At 42.4% G+C, this 20,856-nt stretch overlaps 1 protein-coding gene across 6 annotated transcripts in view; it reads right to left on the bottom strand.

Annotated features, from left to right (window-relative positions):
* PRDM11 (PR/SET domain 11) overlaps positions 1-20,856 on the bottom strand; it is an 89,790-nt gene that overhangs the window by 31,611 nt on the left and 37,323 nt on the right. For 4 of the 6 annotated variants that reach the window (XM_031942814.1, XM_031942817.1, XM_031942812.1 and 1 more), the window contains 3 exons: positions 8,915-9,036; positions 7,080-7,183; positions 3,307-3,569 (listed from right to left, as the gene is read on the bottom strand). In XM_031942814.1, the coding sequence (XP_031798674.1) occupies positions 3,307-3,569; positions 7,080-7,183; positions 8,915-9,030 (483 nt within the window). In that variant the 5' untranslated portion in view covers positions 9,031-9,036. The remainder of the gene's footprint in view (positions 1-3,306; positions 3,570-7,079; positions 7,184-8,914; positions 9,037-20,856) is intronic. The other 2 variants (XM_031942813.1, XM_031942815.1) reach the window with 1 other exon arrangement.

The following is a 20,856-nucleotide window of genomic DNA, read 5'->3' as shown; positions in this document are numbered from 1 at the left end:
GTACCTTGATAATAAGAACTATTTTCTTTGGCTAGTTTTTGTATTCCCTGCTTGACTGGTACCCATTAGGCGCTTAAGAAATGCTTTTTGAGGGGCAGCTAGATAACTGAAGTTAGGAGAATCCGAGTTCAAATCTGATCTCAGACATTTAATACTTACTGGCTGTGTGATCCCGAGTAAGTCACTTAACTCCAATTGCCTCACCAAAAAAAAAAAATGCTTATTGAATGACTGGAAATATTTTAAAAATGATGATACATGCTATTGTGTTGGGGATGTATATGGTAAAGAAGGGAGGATGGAAAATTTGGAACTCAAAAGTTTATAAAAATGAATGTTGAGGAGGTAGCCAAGTGGCGGAGTGGAAGGAGCACTAACTCTGAAGTCAGGAGGATCTGAGTTCAAATTTGGCCTCAGACACTTAACACTTCCTAGCTGTGTGACCCTGGGCAAATCACTTAACCCCAGTTGCCTCAGCAAAAACAAATAAACAAAGAAATAAAAATGAATGCTGAAAACTATATGTACAGGTAATTGAAAAAATAAGATACTCAAGTGGAGAAATAAAAATGCTCTTCATCCTCAGAGAAAGAACTGATGGTATCTGAATAGAGACTGGAGCATAGTTTTTAAACTTTCTTTATTTTTGTCTACGTTTTCTTTCATACCATGATTAAAATGGAAATATTTTGCAAGACTATACATGTATAACCTATATCAATTTGCTTGTCTTCTCAGTGAAGAGGGTGGGGAGGAAGAAAGGGAGAGAATTTGGAACTCAGTTTTAAAAATGAAGGCTAAAAATTGTTTTTACATGTAATTGGAGAAACAAATAAAAAAGAGGAAAGAAAATTGTCTGCGTATAACTGAAAAAAAAACTATTTATTTTTTAAATAAAATATATTTTAAAAGAAATGCTTGTTGATAATTAACAAAGGTGAAGCTTCAAATATTTGTCTCCATATAAAGTAGAAAAGCATTGTGATATGGGGGGAAGAAGATTGGACTTGGATGAAGAAAAATGGGGTTGAAATTTGGGTTCTGTTCCCTGCTAGCTAGGTAACTTCAGATAAATCTTTCCCCCCACCCAGCCCCTTTGGGCCTGTTTCCTTCTCTGTGAAATGAAGGGGCCTGGACCAAATGATCTCATCTGCCCCAGCAACTGATATTGGGAAGCAGGTGTCAGGCTTTGATTCTACAGAGACAAAGGCTCGAATTCTGCTCTTACAAACCAAGTGATCATGAATGCCTTTATCTCTCTGAGTCTCAGTTTCCTCATTTTTAAAACAAGGGCAGCCATTCCCAAAGTCTCCATCTCACAAGGGATCCCACAGAATGACATTAAAGTGCTTTGAAAAATTTAAAGAGTCACATTAATGACCATTCTGGTGATATGTCATCTTGCGGGGAAGAGAGGAAGCTCTCTGAGGGCAGGGCCTGTTTCATTTCTGTCACTCCAGCCTTTAAAAGGAGATGGGACTTCAAAAGTGTGAACAACAGGAGCTAGTGGTTTCCTTGGAGCACAGATTGAGAGCCACGAGGGGTTTCAAAACCAGGCTTCCAATCTCCTCTCTTGACAGATGAGGAAACTCAGGCGCAGAGAAGGAAACTGCCCAAGAGCCGGCAGCAGGGACTCAAAGCCAAGTCTGTCAGTACTGAATTCAAGGTCAGCCCTGACACCACACTGGCCACAAAAGTGGGCCGTTTTTGCCTCAGTCGCTGCTTGACGGAATAGAGGCCCAAATTCACCAGCCCATAGCCAAGAGAGCTGCCTCTGTCATCCCAACACTCTGGCTCCAGCTTCCTGGGGGACGCCCTTGTTCTGAAAAAGTCACAGCGTGGGAATAGCTCCAGACTGGGTAGACAGGAAATCTAGGCTGGAGTCATGGCTCTTTCCCCTCTCCAGCAATGTAATTCTGGCAAGTCTCTTGTCTCTCTGGGGCTTGGAATCAGAAGATCAAAAATTTAGAGCTGGAAAAAGCTTTTTGAAAATTTCCTATTGCACACAAAAGAGGAGTGGGACTAGTTCAAATAATATCTAATCTCCCTTTCAGCTCTGATATTCTGTGTTCTAAGGTCTCTTTTATCACTGATATTTCATGTTCTAAAGACAATGCTGGCTTGAACATTCTATGTTCTAAGATTCCTTCTAGCTCTGATATTCTGTGTCCTAAGGTCTCTTCTAGCTCTGTGTTCTAAGGACAATCCCAGATCTGACATTCTGTGTTCTAAGATCCCTCATATCACTGATATTTCATGTCCTAAGGACATTCCTGGCTTTAATATTCTATGTTCTCAGATTCCTCCTAGCTTTGATATTCTGTGTTTTAAGGCCTCTTCCAGCTCTGTGTTCTAAGGACAATCCCAGATTTGCCATTCTGTGTTCTAAGGTTGTTCCCAGCTCTGACATTCTATCTTCTCAGGTCCCTCCATCACTGAATTTCCATGTTCTGTTTCAAAATCCTCACAGCTCTAACATTCCATGTTCTAAGGCTTGCCCAGCTCTAACATTTACATCCTGAGGCATTTCTATGTACTAAAGATCCTTTCAGATCTGACATTCTCGGATCCAAGGTCCTTTGTTCCTCACCACCGGAGCACCGCTGCCAGAGGGATCTCCTTTTGGAGCTCTGCTTTGCCCTCTCTGACCATACCCACCACCCTTTCTCCCACATCAACTTCAGTCGCTCCATCTCCCCTTAATCTCTTTGACTAAGATGTCCAGGCTTTTGCCCCATCTTCCTGGCACAATTGGTAAAGACTTCTATTGGGAGACCAAAGGAAAATATGAAAATTTGCTGCAGAGGGTCCACTACATCCTCCTGCTTTAGGCATCTTGCATCCCAGAAAGCATGCAAGAAAGAGGAAATGCAGAGGGCTGTAGCATATCTATCCGACTCTGACATTTTTGGTCCTAAAGCCATTTTGTTTGCACCAAGCAGGTCTGTATTATGAGCTAAGAGGGACCTTAGAGATCAATGAATCTAACCCCCTCATTTTACAAATATGGAAACTGAGGCAGAAAGAGGTCAAATAAGTTGTCACAGAGGTGATAAATCTGGATTTGAACCCAGGGCCCTTAAATCCAAACCCAGCATCTTTGCCAATCTACCACCATGTTTGCTAATGAATTCTCCTACTGCAGGGTGAGCTCCTTAGCCACCGTGGACCTCTGTGGGCACAGTAGGATTTACTACCACTCACATCTCTTATGTTATGGAGGAAGGGTCTATGAGCTGAAACCTAGGCTTTCTGGCACTGAATACCCCTGGGAGGCCCCATGTGAGCAGCAGAGGGAAGACTCACCAACCAGGAGAAGAAGCCGGCCGATTTATCCTGTGTCGAGATCTGCCCTTCGTACGGCCCGAAGATGTGCCCCTTCGGGATGACCTCATTCATGCAGCGAACGTCATTCTGCCCACTGGCCTCCTTGACCACCTCCATGCCAGGCGGGATGGTGAGGGCCGCTCGGTCAGGGATGCCCATGGGCACGGGCGTATCGGACACAAACACGGGGGGGCCATGGTTGGGGCATTCATCCACAAAGTATTCTTGGCAGGACTCACAGACTGCAGGGGCAGAAGGTAGAAGGAGGGAATTAGCTTTTACAGAGGACACTTCTCCATGGCTTCACCTGGCTGCCAAGGGAGGAACGGCAGGGACCAAACAATTGGGGATGGGAGGTAGCACAGTAGAGTGCAATTTCACACCTGACACTTACTACCTGTGGGACCCTGGATAAGACACTTAACCTCTGCCTGTCTCCTTTTCCTCCTCTGTAAAATAGGAATAATAGCCTCCATCCTCCCAGGATTGTTATGAAGATCAAAGGATAGAATATTTGTAAAAATCCTTAAGCACAGGGCCTAGCACATAGTAGGTACCATAGCAATATTAGTTATTATTTTTTTTTTGTTGTTGGTGGTGGTATTGTTTAAATCAAAGAGTTGGATTTACTCTAAAGCTGGTATTGGGGTAAATTCAGATCCCAACTGTCCCAGTTTCTTTCTTTGGGATTCTGGGTAACCTCACTGGACCTCAGTTTCTTCATCTATAAAATGAGAAGGTTGAACTCAATGTCCCAGGTTCCTTCCAACTCTAAATTTATGATCTGTGAATGAGATCATCTTCCATAAGAAGGCATTCCCAAGCCCTAGTTCCCTCCCACCCAATCCACAGCACACTCAATTACATTGTATTTATTTGCAGTTAGTTTGTAGGCATTTCTAGAAACAATTGCTCTCTACCCCATTAGAGTCAGGAACTTGAGGGCAGGGATTGGTTCTTTCTTATTATTTGTATCCCCAGCACCTGGCCTATGGCATATATATAGTAGGTACTAAATAAAGTTGTATTAAACAACGGGCAACCACGATTCTAAGAATTCCTAATTAAATATGTCGCCTAGCTCCTGACGGAGAGGTGAGAGACCCAGAGCCTAGGTGGGAAAGCACATTTTGTGGAGGTGGTCATTGAGAGAATGTGTCTGCTTGCTATACACGTTCATTACAAAGATTTTGGTTTTGGTTTTCTCTTTTCAAAGGGGACAGAAAGAGGAGGGATTTTAACAAATAATAATAAATAAACCAATTCTTGATAGATCTATGGGTCTTCCCATTATGCTCTCCTCTAGCTCTGAGATTCTTTATCATCAGGTCCCTTCCAGCTCTGACATTCTATGTTCCATGGTCCCTCCTGGCTCTAATATTCTTGGCTCTAAGACCCCTTCCAGCCCTGACATTTCATTTTTCAAGGTGCCTTCGAGCTCCCATATTCTGTGTTCTAAGGCTTCTTCTGGCTTTGATATTCTATGTTCTAAGACTCTTTCCAGTTATGACATTCTATGCTCTAAGATCCCTCCAAGCTCTAATGTTCTTGGTTCTAAGACCCCCTCCTCACTCTCATATGCTGTGTTCTATTCTTCTAGCTCTAATATTCTATGTTCTGAATTTCCTTCCAGTTCTAACATTCCATTTCCCAAAGTCCCTTCCTGCTCTCAAATCCTGTATCCTAAGGATTCTTCTAGCTCTGATATTCTGTGCTCTAAAATTCCTTCCAGCTCTGACATTCTATTTCCCAAGGTTCGTCTAGTTTTCATATTCTGAGTTCTAAGATTTCTTCCAGCTCTGATATTCCATGTTCTAAGATCCTTTTTAGCTATGACATTCTATGTTCTAAGATCCCTCCAGGGTCTAATATTCTTGGTTCTAAGACTCATATTCTGTGTTTGAGGGCCTCTTCTAAGCTCTAATATTCTAGGTTTTGAATTTCCTTCTAGCTCTAACATTCCATTTTCCAAAATCCCTTTCTGCTCTCAAATTCTGTGTTCTAAGGTTTCTTCCAGTTCTGACACTCTATTTTCTAAGGTCCCTCCTTGCTCTGACATTTTTGGTTCTAAGATCCCTGCCAGTGCTGACATTTCATTTTTCAAGGTTCCTTCTAGCTCTCATATTCTGTGTTCTAAGGCCTCTTCTAAGCTCTAATATTCTCTCTTTTACATTTAAAGGAAGGCCATTCCAAGATTCTGAATTCATGCCATTTGAGATCAGCTAAAGAAACATGTGGCAGTTAACCAATCCACTGAAGGAGAAAAAGCCCAAGCAGAGACATGGTTCCTGTTGTCTGACATTTAAAAGGTTATTAGATACAGGAGAGAGCAGACTTGCCATGCTTGGACTCTTTTATTAGGAGCAATAGGTATAAGTTTCCAAGAGGCAAATTTAAGCCTGTTGTCAGGAAAATCTTCTTCATAATTGCAGCTACCCAAAAGTGCTGCCATAGGATGTAGGGAGCTCCCCATTCAGTGATGGCCATCAAGCTAAGTCTAGAGGACCACTTCTCTGGTACTTTATAATACAGTTCCTTGTGCCAGCTATGATGGGTTCATAGGGCAGCTAGGGTGGTGCCATAGTGCAGAGAGGACTAAATCTGGAGTCAGAAAGATTTATTTTCTTGAGTTCAAATCTGGCCTCAGATACTTACTAGCTGTGTGACCCTGAGCAATTCATTTTATCCTGTTTGCCTTAGTTTCCTCATCTGTAAATTGAGCTGGAAAAGAAAATGGCAAGGAGCTTTGCCAAGAAAGCCCCAAATGGGGTCACAAAGAGTCAGACATGACTAAAAAACAATTGAACAATGACAGGTTTGACTAAAAGCCCTTGGGGTTCCTTTTACCTCTAATTAATTTGTAATTAAGTTTTCAAGGTTCCTTCTAGCTCTCATATTCTGTGTTCTAAGGCCTCTTCTACGCTCTAATATTCTCTCTTTTACATTTAAAGGAAGGCAATTCCAAGATTCTGAATTCATGCCATTTGAGATCAGCTAAAAAACATGTGGTTTTGTAATTAAACCATTGTATTTGTAATTAAAACATTGTATAAAGCTAGAGTTGAATGGTCCCTTTCACCTTTTCTTTTCTGATGTCTTTTCTCCTCTTACTGCTAATGTCTTCCCTCTGTGATTACTGCCTATTTATTTTGAAAACACCTTGTAAGGTCATGATTCTTTACATCTTGTTTCTCCCATTAGATTGTATGCTCCAAGAGGGCAGGGATTGCTTTCTTGATTTTATTTGTATCCCTTGACTTAGGCCAGTGTCTGCACATAGTGAGCACGTAATAAATACTTGTTGAATAAGTGATTGATTGACTTTTTCTATCATCACTCTGCATATGGAAGACTGGGCTCACTTGTAGGTAGAACGGGGTGGCTTGTGCTTCCCATTGCTTGAGAACGCATGGAAGGAAGCCTGTTGACCATGATTCCAGATTGTCTCCTTGACATGGTCTCTGGCCCCACTCAATCCCTCCAAATGTTCAGGCCCAGAGGAGGAGTTGGGAACTCTTCAGTTCCTCAGTTCTGAGTCTCTCTTCTCCTATCTCCTAAGATTCTAAGGTTCTATGTTCTAATAGTAATTATCAATGACTACCATCTCACTATAATCTTCTAGGGTCTCTAAGAACTTACTTGAGCATGTCATCCTGTTCCAAACTTGAGGTCCCTCCTAACCTCCTTCCCCAGTGGGCTGGAGGAAAACTCATAGAAAGGGAGCAGGGAATACCAGCCCAGGCCCCACTTACACCAGAAGTCTACTTGCTGGAAACTCTTGGTCATGATCAGCTCTCGCTTCCCCTTCGGTTTCTTGGGTTCCACTTCCATGGATGAAGGGTCAGGCCTTCCGGAGCTGGGAAGGTCAGGCAAGGAGACAAGGAAACAGAGAGGAGAAACTTGGTTGGGCCAAGCACTAAGGATAGTGAGAGAAGCTAGAGGCTGGGATGGCTATCCTAGAAGGACATTCCCCCTGCATCCACCCCCTCTAGGTCTCAGCCTAGCTTCCCCATCACCTTTAATTACCCAGTTAATCAAGCTAGACCCACCCCATCTATTGATAAGGCAGGTCCTGTGTGCCCCGCCTACCATAAATGTCCCTTGCTTGATCAAGGACTGCCTAGATCTTTAAGCTAATAATAATCCTCTATATAGCCTCAGTGCAAAATTGGACAAATATAAATATTAAGGCAGTATGGGAAGATTTGGGAGAATGGGTTCAAGACTTGGCTCTTTCAATGTGTTCTGGGAGCTCTTTGATCTTAGGGTATTCCCTGTAGCTCCTCTGGGCCTTTTCTTGATTTAAAAAAAATTAGGAGAGGGAGAGTATGAACAACATGATTTCTAAAATCTCTTCTAGATCTCAATCTATGATGTTGTGATCTCTCTAGCATTAACATTCTATGTTCTAATATCTTTTTGTTTGTAAAATTCTAGGTGCAATTTTCTCAGACTCTTTTTAGCTCTGACTTTCTATGTTCTGTCATCTAAGGACCAAGACATCTCTAACATTCTATATGCTCTCTTCTTAAGTCTATTCTGCTTGAATATGTATCATCCATTCCTTACTTTTTATGTTTTAAGATCCCACCTAGTTCTGAAACTCCATGTTTTACATTCTAAGGGCCCTTCTGACTCTGACCTTCTTTGTTCTGTCTTCCAAGGACCAAGTCATCTCTAGCATTCTATAAGCACTTTTCTTATGTCCATTCTGTTCTAATAGGTACCATCTACTTCTTAAATTTTATGTTCTAAGGTTCCATCTAGTTCTGATCCCATGTTCTAGGTCCTAAGGGCCCTTCCAACTCTGACCTTCTATGTTTGAATGGATACAACTATTTGGCTAATATCTCAAAGAGATCAAAGAAAGAGTTAAATGTAGCAAGGTTTTTTTTTTTAATAGAAGCTCTTTTTGTAGTGTCAAACCAAACCAAATTTAATCTGGAAATCAGGGGATGGTCGATTAAACTGGGGAAACAGTGAATAAATTAAAAATATAACCGAATACTATTGTCCCACAAGAAATTGTCCCATGTCAAAGAGTATGGTTTCAGAGAAATGTGGAGATTCTTATGAACTCCATATGAACTGGTCACTCAGATCAGAACCAGAAGAACAATGTAGTCAATAACAACATCACAAAAACAAAGAACTTGGAGAAACTTAAGAACCCTGACTAATGCAATTTGGATGAACCACTACTCTAAGGGGACAAATCATGGAGCTTGCGCCTTGCTTACTGACAAAGAAGTGGATGGACTCAAGACAAAGAATAAGACCTGCATTTCTGGTCTTGGCTAATTCAGGAATTTGTTTTGCTTGATTATGCACATGTTACAAGTTCCAGCGAAGAGGAAGAAAAAAATTAAATGCTTAGAAATTAGCAAAAATAAAATTTGAAAAGAAAATCTATATTCTAGGTACTCATGGAAATTCCGTATTCTATGTCTGAAGGTCCCTTTTGTAATCTCTCAAATCCAATGATTCTTATGACTTGAGGCTTTTTTCCTTATAAGTGAAATGAACCCCAACCCAGATACTACCCCAAATGCCCTCTCTGGCAGCATGAGGAGAGAAGATGCCTTACCAGGGCTGGCCATATTCTTGGTCCTGTCGGGGTGAGCAGACCTCTGTCTTCACAGTCACCATCTCCCCCATGGAAGCCTGGGTATGAGCCAAGCAGGCCTTCAGGTTCTCAGTCATTCTGTTCTAGGGACAGGGGAAAAGGGGATGGGGGAAAGGAACAAAGAAGGAAGGGGAGAGGGATGAGTGATGAAGCAGGCAGGGTTGGGAATGACTGGGGGATAGGAATCAGTTTCTTATTACCCTTGAAGCCAGTAAACCCTGGCCATTTCTGGAGGAAACTCTAAGAACATCAATGACAAAAACAGTTGTATCTTGGCCAAGAGGAAATGCCATTTCTATCCCAAGCCGGTCTTGGGGTTGCCTGAAGCCATGAGAGACATGGGGTTGGAGGCAGAGTAGGCACGAAGCAGCCTAGGCTAAGTAGGAAGTTACTCAGAGACATCAAGGCCCAGTGGTTGGCCAGGGTACAAGGAAAGGTTGCCCTCAAACATGCCCCCAGTCCAGGTCATAGAGTTCATGGCCAAGAAGACTCCACTCAGTTCCTGAGCATGTAGCAGAACAGACTAAAAAGGGGATAAAAACAAGGGGAGCAGCCTTAAATTCAAACCCACAGCCCTGAAGTTTTGACAATCCCACCTCTTTTGTGCCCCGCCAATGGATACTTATGGTTTGAGGACCAAGAGTTTAATAATGATAATGATGATGATGATGATGATGATGATGACCATCTTCATAAAGCTAGCATATATGTAGTCTTTAATTTATATTAAATTATTTTATCCTCAAAAATCCCTGGAGTATGAGGGGAAAGTAAGTATTATTATTATCCCCATGGGGAAAAGTAGATATTGTTATTATCCCCATGTTATAGATAAGGAAACTGAGATAACAGAGAGGGTAAATGTTCTTAGTCCAGGGTTACACAGATAGTAAGGTCCAAGACTAGTTATGAACTCTTCCCGAGTCGAGTCCCACTTTGCACCTAGATGCTTTAGCTCTGAGAGGGACTAGAGATCACAGAGGAAAACCCTCTCATTTCACAGATGAGAAATTTAGGCCCAGAGATGCTAAATGCCTTGACCAGAGTCAGAGAAACATTTATAGGAGGTTGTTCAAATATTATTGCAACCATGTGACCCCAGTGGATAGAGCACTGACCCAGAATCAGGAAGGCTTGAATTCAAATCCAGTCTTCAGCACTGGAACAAGGCACTTAAACTACTTGGACTCAGTTTCTTCAACTCTCAAATGTAAATGATATCAACACTTCTCTCCCAGGATCCAATGTGATAATATCTCTAAGGAGCTTAGCACAGTACTACAACACAGTTGGTGCTTAATAAATGCTTGTTCCTAATACCAGATTTCAATGTTCCTTTATGTATTATAGACAAATTATAGACAAGTTTTAATACAACTCCCTGCCAATAAGCAAAGCTCCCTACCTCTCCTCCATAGAGCTTTTTCTTCAAAAACAACTCAAAAACACCACCCAACATGGTAACTGTGACTGGAAGCACATGCAGGTTTTTGCTACTTCTTAACAGAAAGGAAGAAAATGTGCTTTGTTCTCAATCCTCCAGAACCAACCCTGGTCACTACTTTTAATCTGAATTCTGTGGTCTTGTTTGTATTATTGTAGGCACTGAATGTATTTTTTCCTGTTTTTCCTTTCTTCCTTTGCATCAGTTTAGATAAATTTTTCCATGTTTCTCTAAATTCTTCATATTCATGAATGTTATGGAATATTATTGTTCCATAAGAAATGACCAGCGATGATTTCAGAAAGGCCTGGAGAGACTTACACGAACTGATGCTGAGTGAAACGAGCAGGACCAGGAGATCATTACATACTTCAACAACAATACTATATGAGGATCATTTCTGATGGACCTGGCCGTCCTCAGCAATGAGATCAACCAAATCATTTCCAATGGGACAGTAATGAACTGAACCAGCAATGAAAGAACTCTGGGAAATGACTATGAACCATTACATAGAATTCCCAGTCCCTCTATTTTTGTCCGTCTGCATTTTTGATGCACAGTCTAATTGTATGCTATTTCAGAGTCTGATTCTTTTTGTGCAGCAAAATAACTGTTTGGACATGTAGACTTATTTTGTATTTAACTTATACTTTAACATATTTAACATGTATTGGTCAACCTACCATCTGGGGGAAGGGGTGGGGGGAAAGAGGAGAAAAATTGGAACAAAAGGTTTGGCAATTGTCAATGCTGAAAAATTACCCATGCATATAGCTTGTAAATAAAAAGCTATAATAAATTAAAAAAAAAAAAGAATGGAGCCTTTCTCATCCATATCAATGGAAAGACAACTGATGGAGAGGAAATAATAAAATTGTTCTGCTCTGCTAAAAAATAACTAAATAAAAAAATTCTTCGTATTCATTTTTCCTTTGAAGGGGAAAAGGACTCTAGAACTATCATTAAATCAGTTTGGAAAAACTGATGGGTCCCAGTGTGGAAATTTCCTCTAATATACAGAGAGGCAACTCCTCTTCAGCTTCTAGTAGCTGAACTTTGTCTAGTCTGGGACTTCTTAAGCTTTTTCCACTCATAATCCCTTTACACCAAGAAACTTTTGTGCAAACTGAGTACAGAGGTGTGTAAAAGAGTTACACAAATCAAACACTGGCTGATAATAAATCAACATTTTGCAGCCCCCACATTTAATAGTGACCCCATATGAGGCTGTGACCCACAGTTTAAGAACTGCTGACCAATCGGTTATCACTGACCAACTACTAAGGCTCTGTGTATTCCCTGGGGATACAAAGAAACGAAGGAAGCCATCCAAGACGGAAAAGAGTTTACAATGTAATAGAGTAAGCATCAAGTAAACAAATGTATCAGACTGTATACAGAGCGAGTAGGAAATAATTAACAGAAGGAAGGCACTGGAATTGAGAGGTCAGGGAAGTTCAAGGACTTGCCAGTGGTCATGTGGCCAGAGGCAAAGCATGAACTTAGGTCTCTCTTGCCCCTCCCCCCTCCTCCAGGCAGTTGTCTGTTTATAATCTCCTCCTCCTCCTCCTCCTCATCTTCAACTTTGCTGTTCCTTGAGTTCAGTGACCATGCAGTACATTCATTTTCTCCAGTTTCGGTAACCACTTCCCTCAGTCATTGGGCACCCAGCTAGCCTCAGAAAAATGCTGCTGTGGATGATTTGAGGCAAATGGAGTTTTTCTTTCTGCCATTGACCATCTTAAGATAAAAATCCCAGGATGGGAGTATGAATTATGAATAGATTAGTTGCTTTTTTTTTTCAATTAGTTAATCCATCAATCAATAATTGTCATGTTCCAGGCATTGTGTTAAGCTCTGAAGATACAAAGAAATATAGGAGGGGGGGAGTCACTGCTCTCAAACATCTCCGAAACGTTTTCCAGAATGATTGGATTCATTGAGCTCCATCCACACTGTATTAGATTCTGTCATTTCCCAGACCCTCCAACAATGGCTTTGTCCCTCTCTGCCCATCCACGTGAGATCCTTCTCTCCCTACAAAGTATAAGTCTCAGGTAAGGCAAAAAGAAGCTAAGGGGAGGAGATGGTGCACTTGCATGGAGAGAAGAGCTTAGAGTTTATGGTTAGGCTGCACATCCCTGATTGCCACTGCCAGGGCATCTCTCTTCCCCCAGGTTTTTAGCCTCTCCAGGATCCTGTAAACTTTTTAGGAAACATGGGGTTGGATTCAAACTCAAGGCCTGAAGGATGGATCACAGGCCACCATCTTCCATCTTTTTTTTTTTTTTTTTTTTTTTTTTTAGTTTCTAAGGCTCTTTTTATTTTTTATAGCTTTTTATTTACAAATATATGCATAGGTAATTTTTCAGCACTGACAGTTGCAAATCCTTTTGCTTGTTTGTTTTTTCACTGTCTTCCATCTTGTGAAAGAGGACCCCCAGCACCTCAGACATAAAAAGTCACTCCTGTAAGCCTTGCCTGGTTATATCCATTTCAAAACAGCCAAGTCCCTTTTAGCCACAATATTGGGGTCGCCAAACCCAGCTAGGCAGCTGGCTAGCAGCCTGACTCTGGTAAACGCAATAACTACATCTTATCCCCTCATCTCCAACTTTTTTTATAGTTTGCAAAGCACTTCCCTCTGAAGTAGGTAGTGAAGGCAGTATTGGTCCCATTTTACAGAAGAGAAAACTGAGGCACAGGGCAGAAAGTGGCTAGTCCATTCATTATATGACCGGTATGGTCATGTTCCATCTCAAGTTCCAATCTCAACTCTCATATATATATATATATATATATATATATATATATATATATATATATGTGTGTGTGTGTGTGTGTGTGTGTGTGTGTATAACTTGTGTGGCTGTATATGCTCATTAATCTTCAAGGTCTCTCTGAGTCCTAAACCTTACGATATCTTAGAATGAGACTCAAGCTTTGACATAAGCAGGTAATTATGGTCCTCCTGGGTCCAAAACAGGGCAGAGAAGTCCCAGCCCAGCCCAAAGCCATACAGGGTGGCAATCTGCCACATCAATGCAATGTCACTGAGGAAGCATTTATTCTGCACTTGTTGTATATAGGAGGCTTGTTGTCAGGGATACAGGAGAAGAAAGCAAAAATAAAGGCTTCTAAGTGAGTCACTTCCTTCCCCTCTCTGGACCTTAAAATGAGGGGTTTACATCTGAGATCACTTTCAGCACTGGATCTATGATTTCCAAAAGCAACTAATATAACATTTTCATTTTACATACAGGGAAACTGAGACCAGCTGCTGCTGAATGGCTTCCCCAAGGCCACCCAGGTAAGGAGCAGATGGTGTCAGATTTTGGGCTGCTCCCATTCTCCCAGTTGACTCTCCGCGTCACTGACCCCAGGCAGGAAAAGGGAAAGAAAAAAGAGGCAAGAAAAAGAGCTCGGAGAGAGGCCGGGCTGAGGAGACTGACCTAGGAGGGGAGGAGGGGGTGCAGTTCCAGGGGGAAGGAGGCCGTAGGGGCAGCAGAGCGGGGAGAGGGGGAAGCTCCTTTGCTTTTTACTAACCTTCCCAGCAGGCAGCAGCGGGGCCACATTCTTTGCAGGGACATGTGCCTTCATGCTGGCCTTGGGGGCAGGCAGTTGGCTGGGGTTTCGGGAGGGTGGCGGAAGCCGGGAGGCCGGGGAGGGGGGCAGCTGGGCTGCTGTGTGCCCAGGAGGGGAGAGAAGAGGGGGAGTTCCCTCAGAAGCTCAGCTCCCCCTCCCACCCTCAGTGGAGCCCTTTTGGAGGCAGGCCCAGCTTGAGAGGGGCCCCTTAAGTGGGCCACTTTTGGGGCCCCTGGCTTTCTTCCCAAGGAGTGTGTGTGTGTGTGTGTGTGTGTGTAGGGGGAAATCAACAGAGCTCCTTTTGGGGGCCTAAGCCTCACCAGGACACACAGGACTGGAAAAAGGAGGGGAGGAAGGAGGAGGGGGTGGAGGGGGATGGTGGAGGAAGAGAAGAGGAGGCGGGTGTTTGGGTGTCTGGCTCTGTGTGATAGGTGCCGGGGTGGGGGCAGGGCTGAGCTCGGGGCCCAGCGCTTGAGGATGGGGGAGGGGGGCAGGGGGCCTCGCTCAGGCCCTGGGGACCAGGGTGCTTTGGGCGGAAGGAGAGGGAGAGCCGGCTTGCCTGCCTGCCTGGGGAAGCCGCTTCTTGTTAGCCTTGGGCCAGTGCCCTGAGCAGTACCTGGCTGAAACTCCCCTGGCTCCCTTCTCCCTTCTGTTTGACTCTGGCAAATGGAAACGAGTGCTCCCCATCCCAGAGGCTTTGTCTGCCTTCCCTGTAGCTTATCCACACAGCCCAGAACTGATGCAAAAAGAGGATGAATGATACAAAAAGAATAGCCGGCCTTTATGAAGCGCTTATGAAACACTTTTCAAGATCGCAACATCGCTTTGTGGTAGGAGCTATTATTACTACCATTTTACAGATGAGGAAAACTGAGACTGAGGCATATATCCGAGAGCAGGATTTGAATTCAGGTCCTCCTGCAGCCAGACCTAGGGCTCAGTGGCCTCTTAGGTTTTTCAATGCAGTTCCGTTTCTCTACTCCCATCCCCAAGATAAACCACATGACAATCTCTGGAAAGTTGAAGGGGCCTTTTTTTTCCCCTCTCAGATGAAGATGCTGAGTCCCAGAGAGGGCAAGTTCAAAAGATGAGAGCTGAGGGCAGCAAGGTAGCCCAGTGTTTAAGAATGCTGGAGTCTGAAAGACCAGAATTCAAATCTGACTTTAGATACTTATTAGCTGTATGACTCTGAGCAAGTCCCTTAATCTTTGTCTACCTCAGTTTCCTTAACTGTAAAATGGGGATAATAGCCTTTATCTCAGGGTTGTTGTGTGAATCAAATGAGATAATTCTATAAAACATTTAGCATAGTTTCTTCCTCTCTTCCCTTCCTTTCCTTTCTTTTTTCTTCCTCTCCTTTTTCTCTCTCCCTCTCTTTTACTTCCTTCTTTCCCACTTTTTCTCTCTCTCTCTTTTTTAAGAAAGCCAGGATTAAGTGACTTGTCCAGTCACAAAGCTAGTGTCAAATGTCTGAAACTTCATTTGAACTCAGGTCTTCTTGAATAGAGCTATTGCTTTGTGCCATCTAGTTGTCCCTTCCTCTCTTTTCTTCCCCTTATTCCTTCCTATTTCTCTCTCTCTCTCTCTCTCTCTCTCTTTCTCTCTCTCTCTCTCTCTCTCTCTCTCTCTCTCTCTCTCTCTTTCCCTTCTTCTTCCCTCCCTCCTACCTTTCTTCCCTCCCTTTCTTCCTCTTTTCCTTTCTTCCTCCCTCCCTCCCTTCTTTTGTTGCTCCCCTCCCTTCCCTCTTTCTTTCCCTCCCTTCTTCCTTTTTCCCTTCTTTCCTTCCTTCCTTTCTTTCTTTCACTCCCTCCCTCTCTTCCTTCCTTCCCTCCATCCTTCCTTCTGTCCCTAGTTTTCTCATCTAGATCGAATGTAAATAGTAATTGCTATTATTTGCCAGGGTCTTCCCCTCCCAGATTGACTTTTTAAATCTTAGATATGAGGCCATTCTCTGCCTCATTTCTTACCTGGCCTTAGTCACTGAATGGGCATTTCCTCAGTCAAACTAAAAGCTGTTAAAGACCTTAGCTTAAAAGATCTGGGTCTCCCTCTTCATCTGGGGCCATCTCTAGTTCTGATCTATATCTGGCCACTGAACTCAGATGGCTCTGGAGGAAAAATGAGACAGGTGACTTTGCCCAGCCCACCCTCTCTCAAATCCAATTCTCTTGTATGTCATGGCAACATCTCCCTGACGTCATGGTCTTCTTCAACAATGAAGGACAAAGAACAACAATAACAACCGCTTTCCTTCCCCAGTTTTCTCATCAGTCAAGTGGGGATAAATAACATATGGCACAGATTGGATAGAAGGCTCCAATGAGACAATGTGACAAGCCCTATATAAACGTGAGTTGTATACTATCTTGGAGATCATCAAGTCCATTCTCTTCACTTTATGAGGAAGCTAAGGCTCCCAAAGAGCTGGTGCTTTGTGCGAAATCACAACGACAGGAGCAGAGGCAAAATTTGAATCGAAGTCTTTTGACTTCAAAGTCAAGGTTATTTCCACTGTACAGCACTGTCTCCTATGGGAAAAATCCTTATTTTCCACCTCCCATCCATTCCCCATTTAAGACATACATAGATATTTGTGGAATAGTCAACTTCTCTTCCTTCTTGAGGGACTCTAGGGTTGAATCTGGGTCTTGGCAATTGCTTGGCCGGCAGAATGGGCCAACACTGAGCTAGGATCCCTGAGATTTCAGGGAATGACACAATCTGTCAGGTCACTTTCTTTCCATTTGGAGCTTGACTTGGATTTTAGAGCCTAGAGGGTCCTGAAAGATCAGACCTCTGTCCTCTTCACTCTCTTTAGAAAGATTAAGGATTCAGGTCAGGAAGTCATTAGTCCAAAGTCACTCTGGGAATTAGTGGCAATACTTGGTCATACTCTTTCTGTATGTGTGCTATTTTTGAAAGTAGGTCCCTCTTCTCTCCAGACCTCTACAGGGATGGTGAAAGAGGATGGCAGATGAATGAACTCACTTGAACTCAACTCTCCCCCCTCCTTTCTCTCTCTCCTCCCTCCTTCCTCCTCCCCTTCCCCCCCATCTCTCTCTGTCTCTGTCTCTCTCTCTCTGTTTCTGTCTCTCTCTCCTCTCCTCTCTCTCTCTCTCTCTTTCTCTCATCTCTTCTTCTTCTTCTTCTTCTTCTCTCTCTCTCTGTTTCTCCTCTCTCTCTCTCCCCTCTCTTTTTCTTCTCTCTCTCTCTCCTCTCTTCTCTCTCTCTCTTTCTCTCTCTCGCTCTGTTTCTCTCTCCTTCCTCCTTTCCTTTCTCTCTGTCTGTCTTTCTCCTCTCCACCTCTCTTTCTCTTTTTCTCTCTGTCTCTTGTCTGTCCCCTCCCTCCCCACACCACTCTAATTCTATTCAGAGAAAACCAGTCTGAAGCCTTACTGGCGGCTGTTTCATTGCTATTTGCTGCCCCAGCCCACTCCTACATCAAGCTGCCCAACCTGCCACAACCGAAATTATTAAGGGGATAGATTTATATTATTGACTACAATCTTGGAGCCATAAGGATAAAATGTCAGCATTCAGAAGGAACTTAGAATACTGAATGTCCAATCTGGGAGGGACCTTAGAATGTGGAATGTAAAAGAGGGGGCCTTAGAACATGGAATGTCAGAGCTGAGAGGGGCCTCAGGACAGAGTGCCAGAAGAAGGAGGGACCCTAGAATGCAGGTTCTGAGATAAATAGCTTCCAGATGCCTACCGCCTGAGCTAGTACCTTGTGCAGACTTTTCATGGATGTGAAAGAAAACAGAAAGCTTGGAAAGGGAAATGATGGATGAATGTCACAGACTAGATATTGGGAAAGACAGGATTTGAATCCAGATCTCTGGATCTCCAGTCCAATGCTTCCTTACTCTAGCTGAGGTTCCTGCCTGGAGCGTCCCTGCAGAGAAGTCTGAGGTCACCTAGGGCTTGCAGAGAGGTGGCCTGCAGGTGCTCCATTGTGAGCACGGGACTCAGTGCCAGCTGGCTGGGCATGCCATGCCAGCTGGCTCCTCAAAGTCTGGAGGCTTAGAGATTAGTCAGGCTCCAAGTCCAGCAAACAGTAGGAGCTCCAGGAGGCCCTAGCGGCTAGAGGAGACAACTGGCCCCACCTCAAAATCCTGGAGCCCAGTATGGGTACCCGGCCCAACCCCAAGGGATCCTGAAATGCCAAGTCTTGTCTGACCAGGGGGATTGGAACTCCAAGAAATGGGAAGCCCTCTGTGCTGGTGAATGCTGAGGTGTGTCTACCCTTGTCTCTGCCAGGAGCCCTTTGACGGGAGCAGTGTATCATCATTAATAATAATAAATAATATAATACAGTAACTTATGCACACTTTTCACCCACCCTTACAGCAACCCTGCGTAACTTGGAAGTGGACCTATTGTTAACCCTTGGACAGCGGGACCTGTCGATAGGGAAAGAATTTAATCCAATCTCTCTGGAAAATAACTGGCAAAAGTGCGTAAAATAAACTAAATTATTCATATCCTATGATCCAGCAATCTCACTATGGATCTAAACCTGAAGGATGAATGACAGAAAGATAGGTGATGTGTACACAAAATTATTCAACAAGCAGTGTGGAGAAGTAAAAAGACACCAGATATGGGGTTCAAATTCTTTAGTTTCCAACCTGTGTGACCTTTGACATGTCACTTAATAATAATAGTTTGCATTTACATAATACCTTAAGATTTGCAAATTGCTTTACAAAGATGAGCTCATTTGAGCCTTACAACAATTCCATGAAATAAGTACTATTATCAATCCTATTTTCAGTTGAGGAAACCATGATGCAGAGAGGTTAGGGGTCATCCACTTAGTGACTGAGGCGGAATTAAAATTTAGAATTTCCTGACTCCAAGAAGAATATTTATGCATCATGATGCACAGCAAACAACTAAATCCTTTGAACCTCAGTTTCTCCACCTGTAAAATTAATAAGTGGGATGGTTGTCATTCTAAAGCAAGGATTCTTATCTTTTATTATATGTTATGGATCCTTTGGGACATCTAGTAAAACCTGTGGACCATTTCTTATACTTTTCTTATTCTATTCTACATATTTCTTACTTCTGCCTTTTTAAAAATTCATGTTTGAAAAAAACCCTAAATTTCAATTAGGAATTAGTGAAAAAAAATATACATACACACACATATGTTATGTGTATACATACACATACACATTTACATATATATACACGTGTATATACATATACACTTACAGATATAGATATATAAAGATATTTTTCCCCATCCAAATTCACAGACCCTCCACTAAAATCTATCCACAGACTCTTTGCAAAGCTTTGAGCCCCAGGTGAAGGAACCTTGAATTAAGCAAGACTCCTTTCTATTTAAAAATTATATTTCATGATTTTACTTATAGTACTCAAAGGCTAAAAATAAATCAGGTATTCAGAGATTGGAAGATGGCTGAACAAAACAAGACATAGTCATTCATTCAATAAACAAAGCACAGTGCTAAACAAAACCAGGAAGTGATGCCTTTCTTCAAGAAGCTTGCATTCTAATACTTATTTTGATGTGAAAGCAGGGACTAGAGAAAGGGACCTGATGAGGGATTTTACTGATTCAGGGAATTCTTTCTCCCAATGCTAACTGGCATCTTCTCTGACAATTATAACCTTGTCCAGATCATGTAGTCAACACTCAAACTCAGGTTTTCCTCCTGCAAGTTGGAGCTCTATGTACCACCTTATGCTGACTTCAATATTACTGAGCTGCAAGTGAAATGAGGGAAGACTCACAAAACATGATGCTGAGTAAAGTTAAGAAAGCCAGACCTGGGGAATTGTATAGCTAGGAGAGCAATGCCAAAAGCTAAATAGTCTAATAGGCAGATTTCTGATGAACCACAATGGCTAATGTTGATTACTAATTGAAGAGGAGAGAGTTGACCTGCATCATCAATCACAAGGGATACAATGTGATTTTGCTTCTTCTATTTTTTTTCTTTAGTGGAAAATACTAGGTGATACCATATAGAAAATGCCTGGCTTGAAGTAAAAAATATTCATCTTCTTGAGTTCAAATCCTGCCCTCATTATTTACTAGCTTTGTGACTCTGGACAAGTCACTCAGTTCTGTTTGTCTCAGTTTTCTCATCTATATAATGAGCTGGAGAAGGAAATGGCAAATCAGTGTCTTTGCAAGAAAACCCCAAATTGGGTCATGAAGTGTAGAACACAACTGAAAATTACCCAACAACAAAACAACTAAAGGAATCACTCTGTACCAAAAGAAACTGTATGGCCAGGTATGACAGTGTACATCAAGCTTCAGCGAGAAGATTATTTAAACTCCAGAGAATGACCATATTAAGAAAACAGATACTGATATGAAAGATTTCCTGAGAGGAGAGGGCAACCAGGCTGTCTAAGGAGGTTCAAAGTTCCTGGGCCAGTTACCAAAGGGATCTGGTCCAATAATAGTCATTGCATTTTCAGCCTGGATGAGATCCAGTTTTCAAATAAGCAAAAAAATAAACTATATAAAAATTGTTTTAAGAAAATGAGGATCTAATAAGTTCATAGCTAGCTAAACCTAAGCGAAGCTCACTAGTCTTCCAACATATGATTCCCTTCTTAGGATAATGTTTTAAATAATTGGAAGGAAGAAGATATGTTAAATTTCAATTAGAGGTTAGAGAAAATAAAGATGCGGATTTTTTCCCTCAACCAAGTTGCTAATGCCCTGAAACCTATCTATGGACCCCAGATTAATAATTTCTGCCTAACCCTCTTATTTTACATATGGGAAAACTGAATCCCAGGGAAATCAATTGCCTATAGTCAAGCAACAAATGGCAGAGCTCTTAAAAGTAAAATCCATGAATCCTTCCCTTTC

The sequence above is a fragment of the Sarcophilus harrisii genome, chromosome 6 (assembly GCF_902635505.1).
Source record: "Sarcophilus harrisii chromosome 6, mSarHar1.11, whole genome shotgun sequence".
NCBI classification, from domain to species: Eukaryota; Metazoa; Chordata; class Mammalia; order Dasyuromorphia; family Dasyuridae; genus Sarcophilus; species Sarcophilus harrisii.
This window is presented reverse-complemented; position numbering and strand designations above follow the sequence as displayed.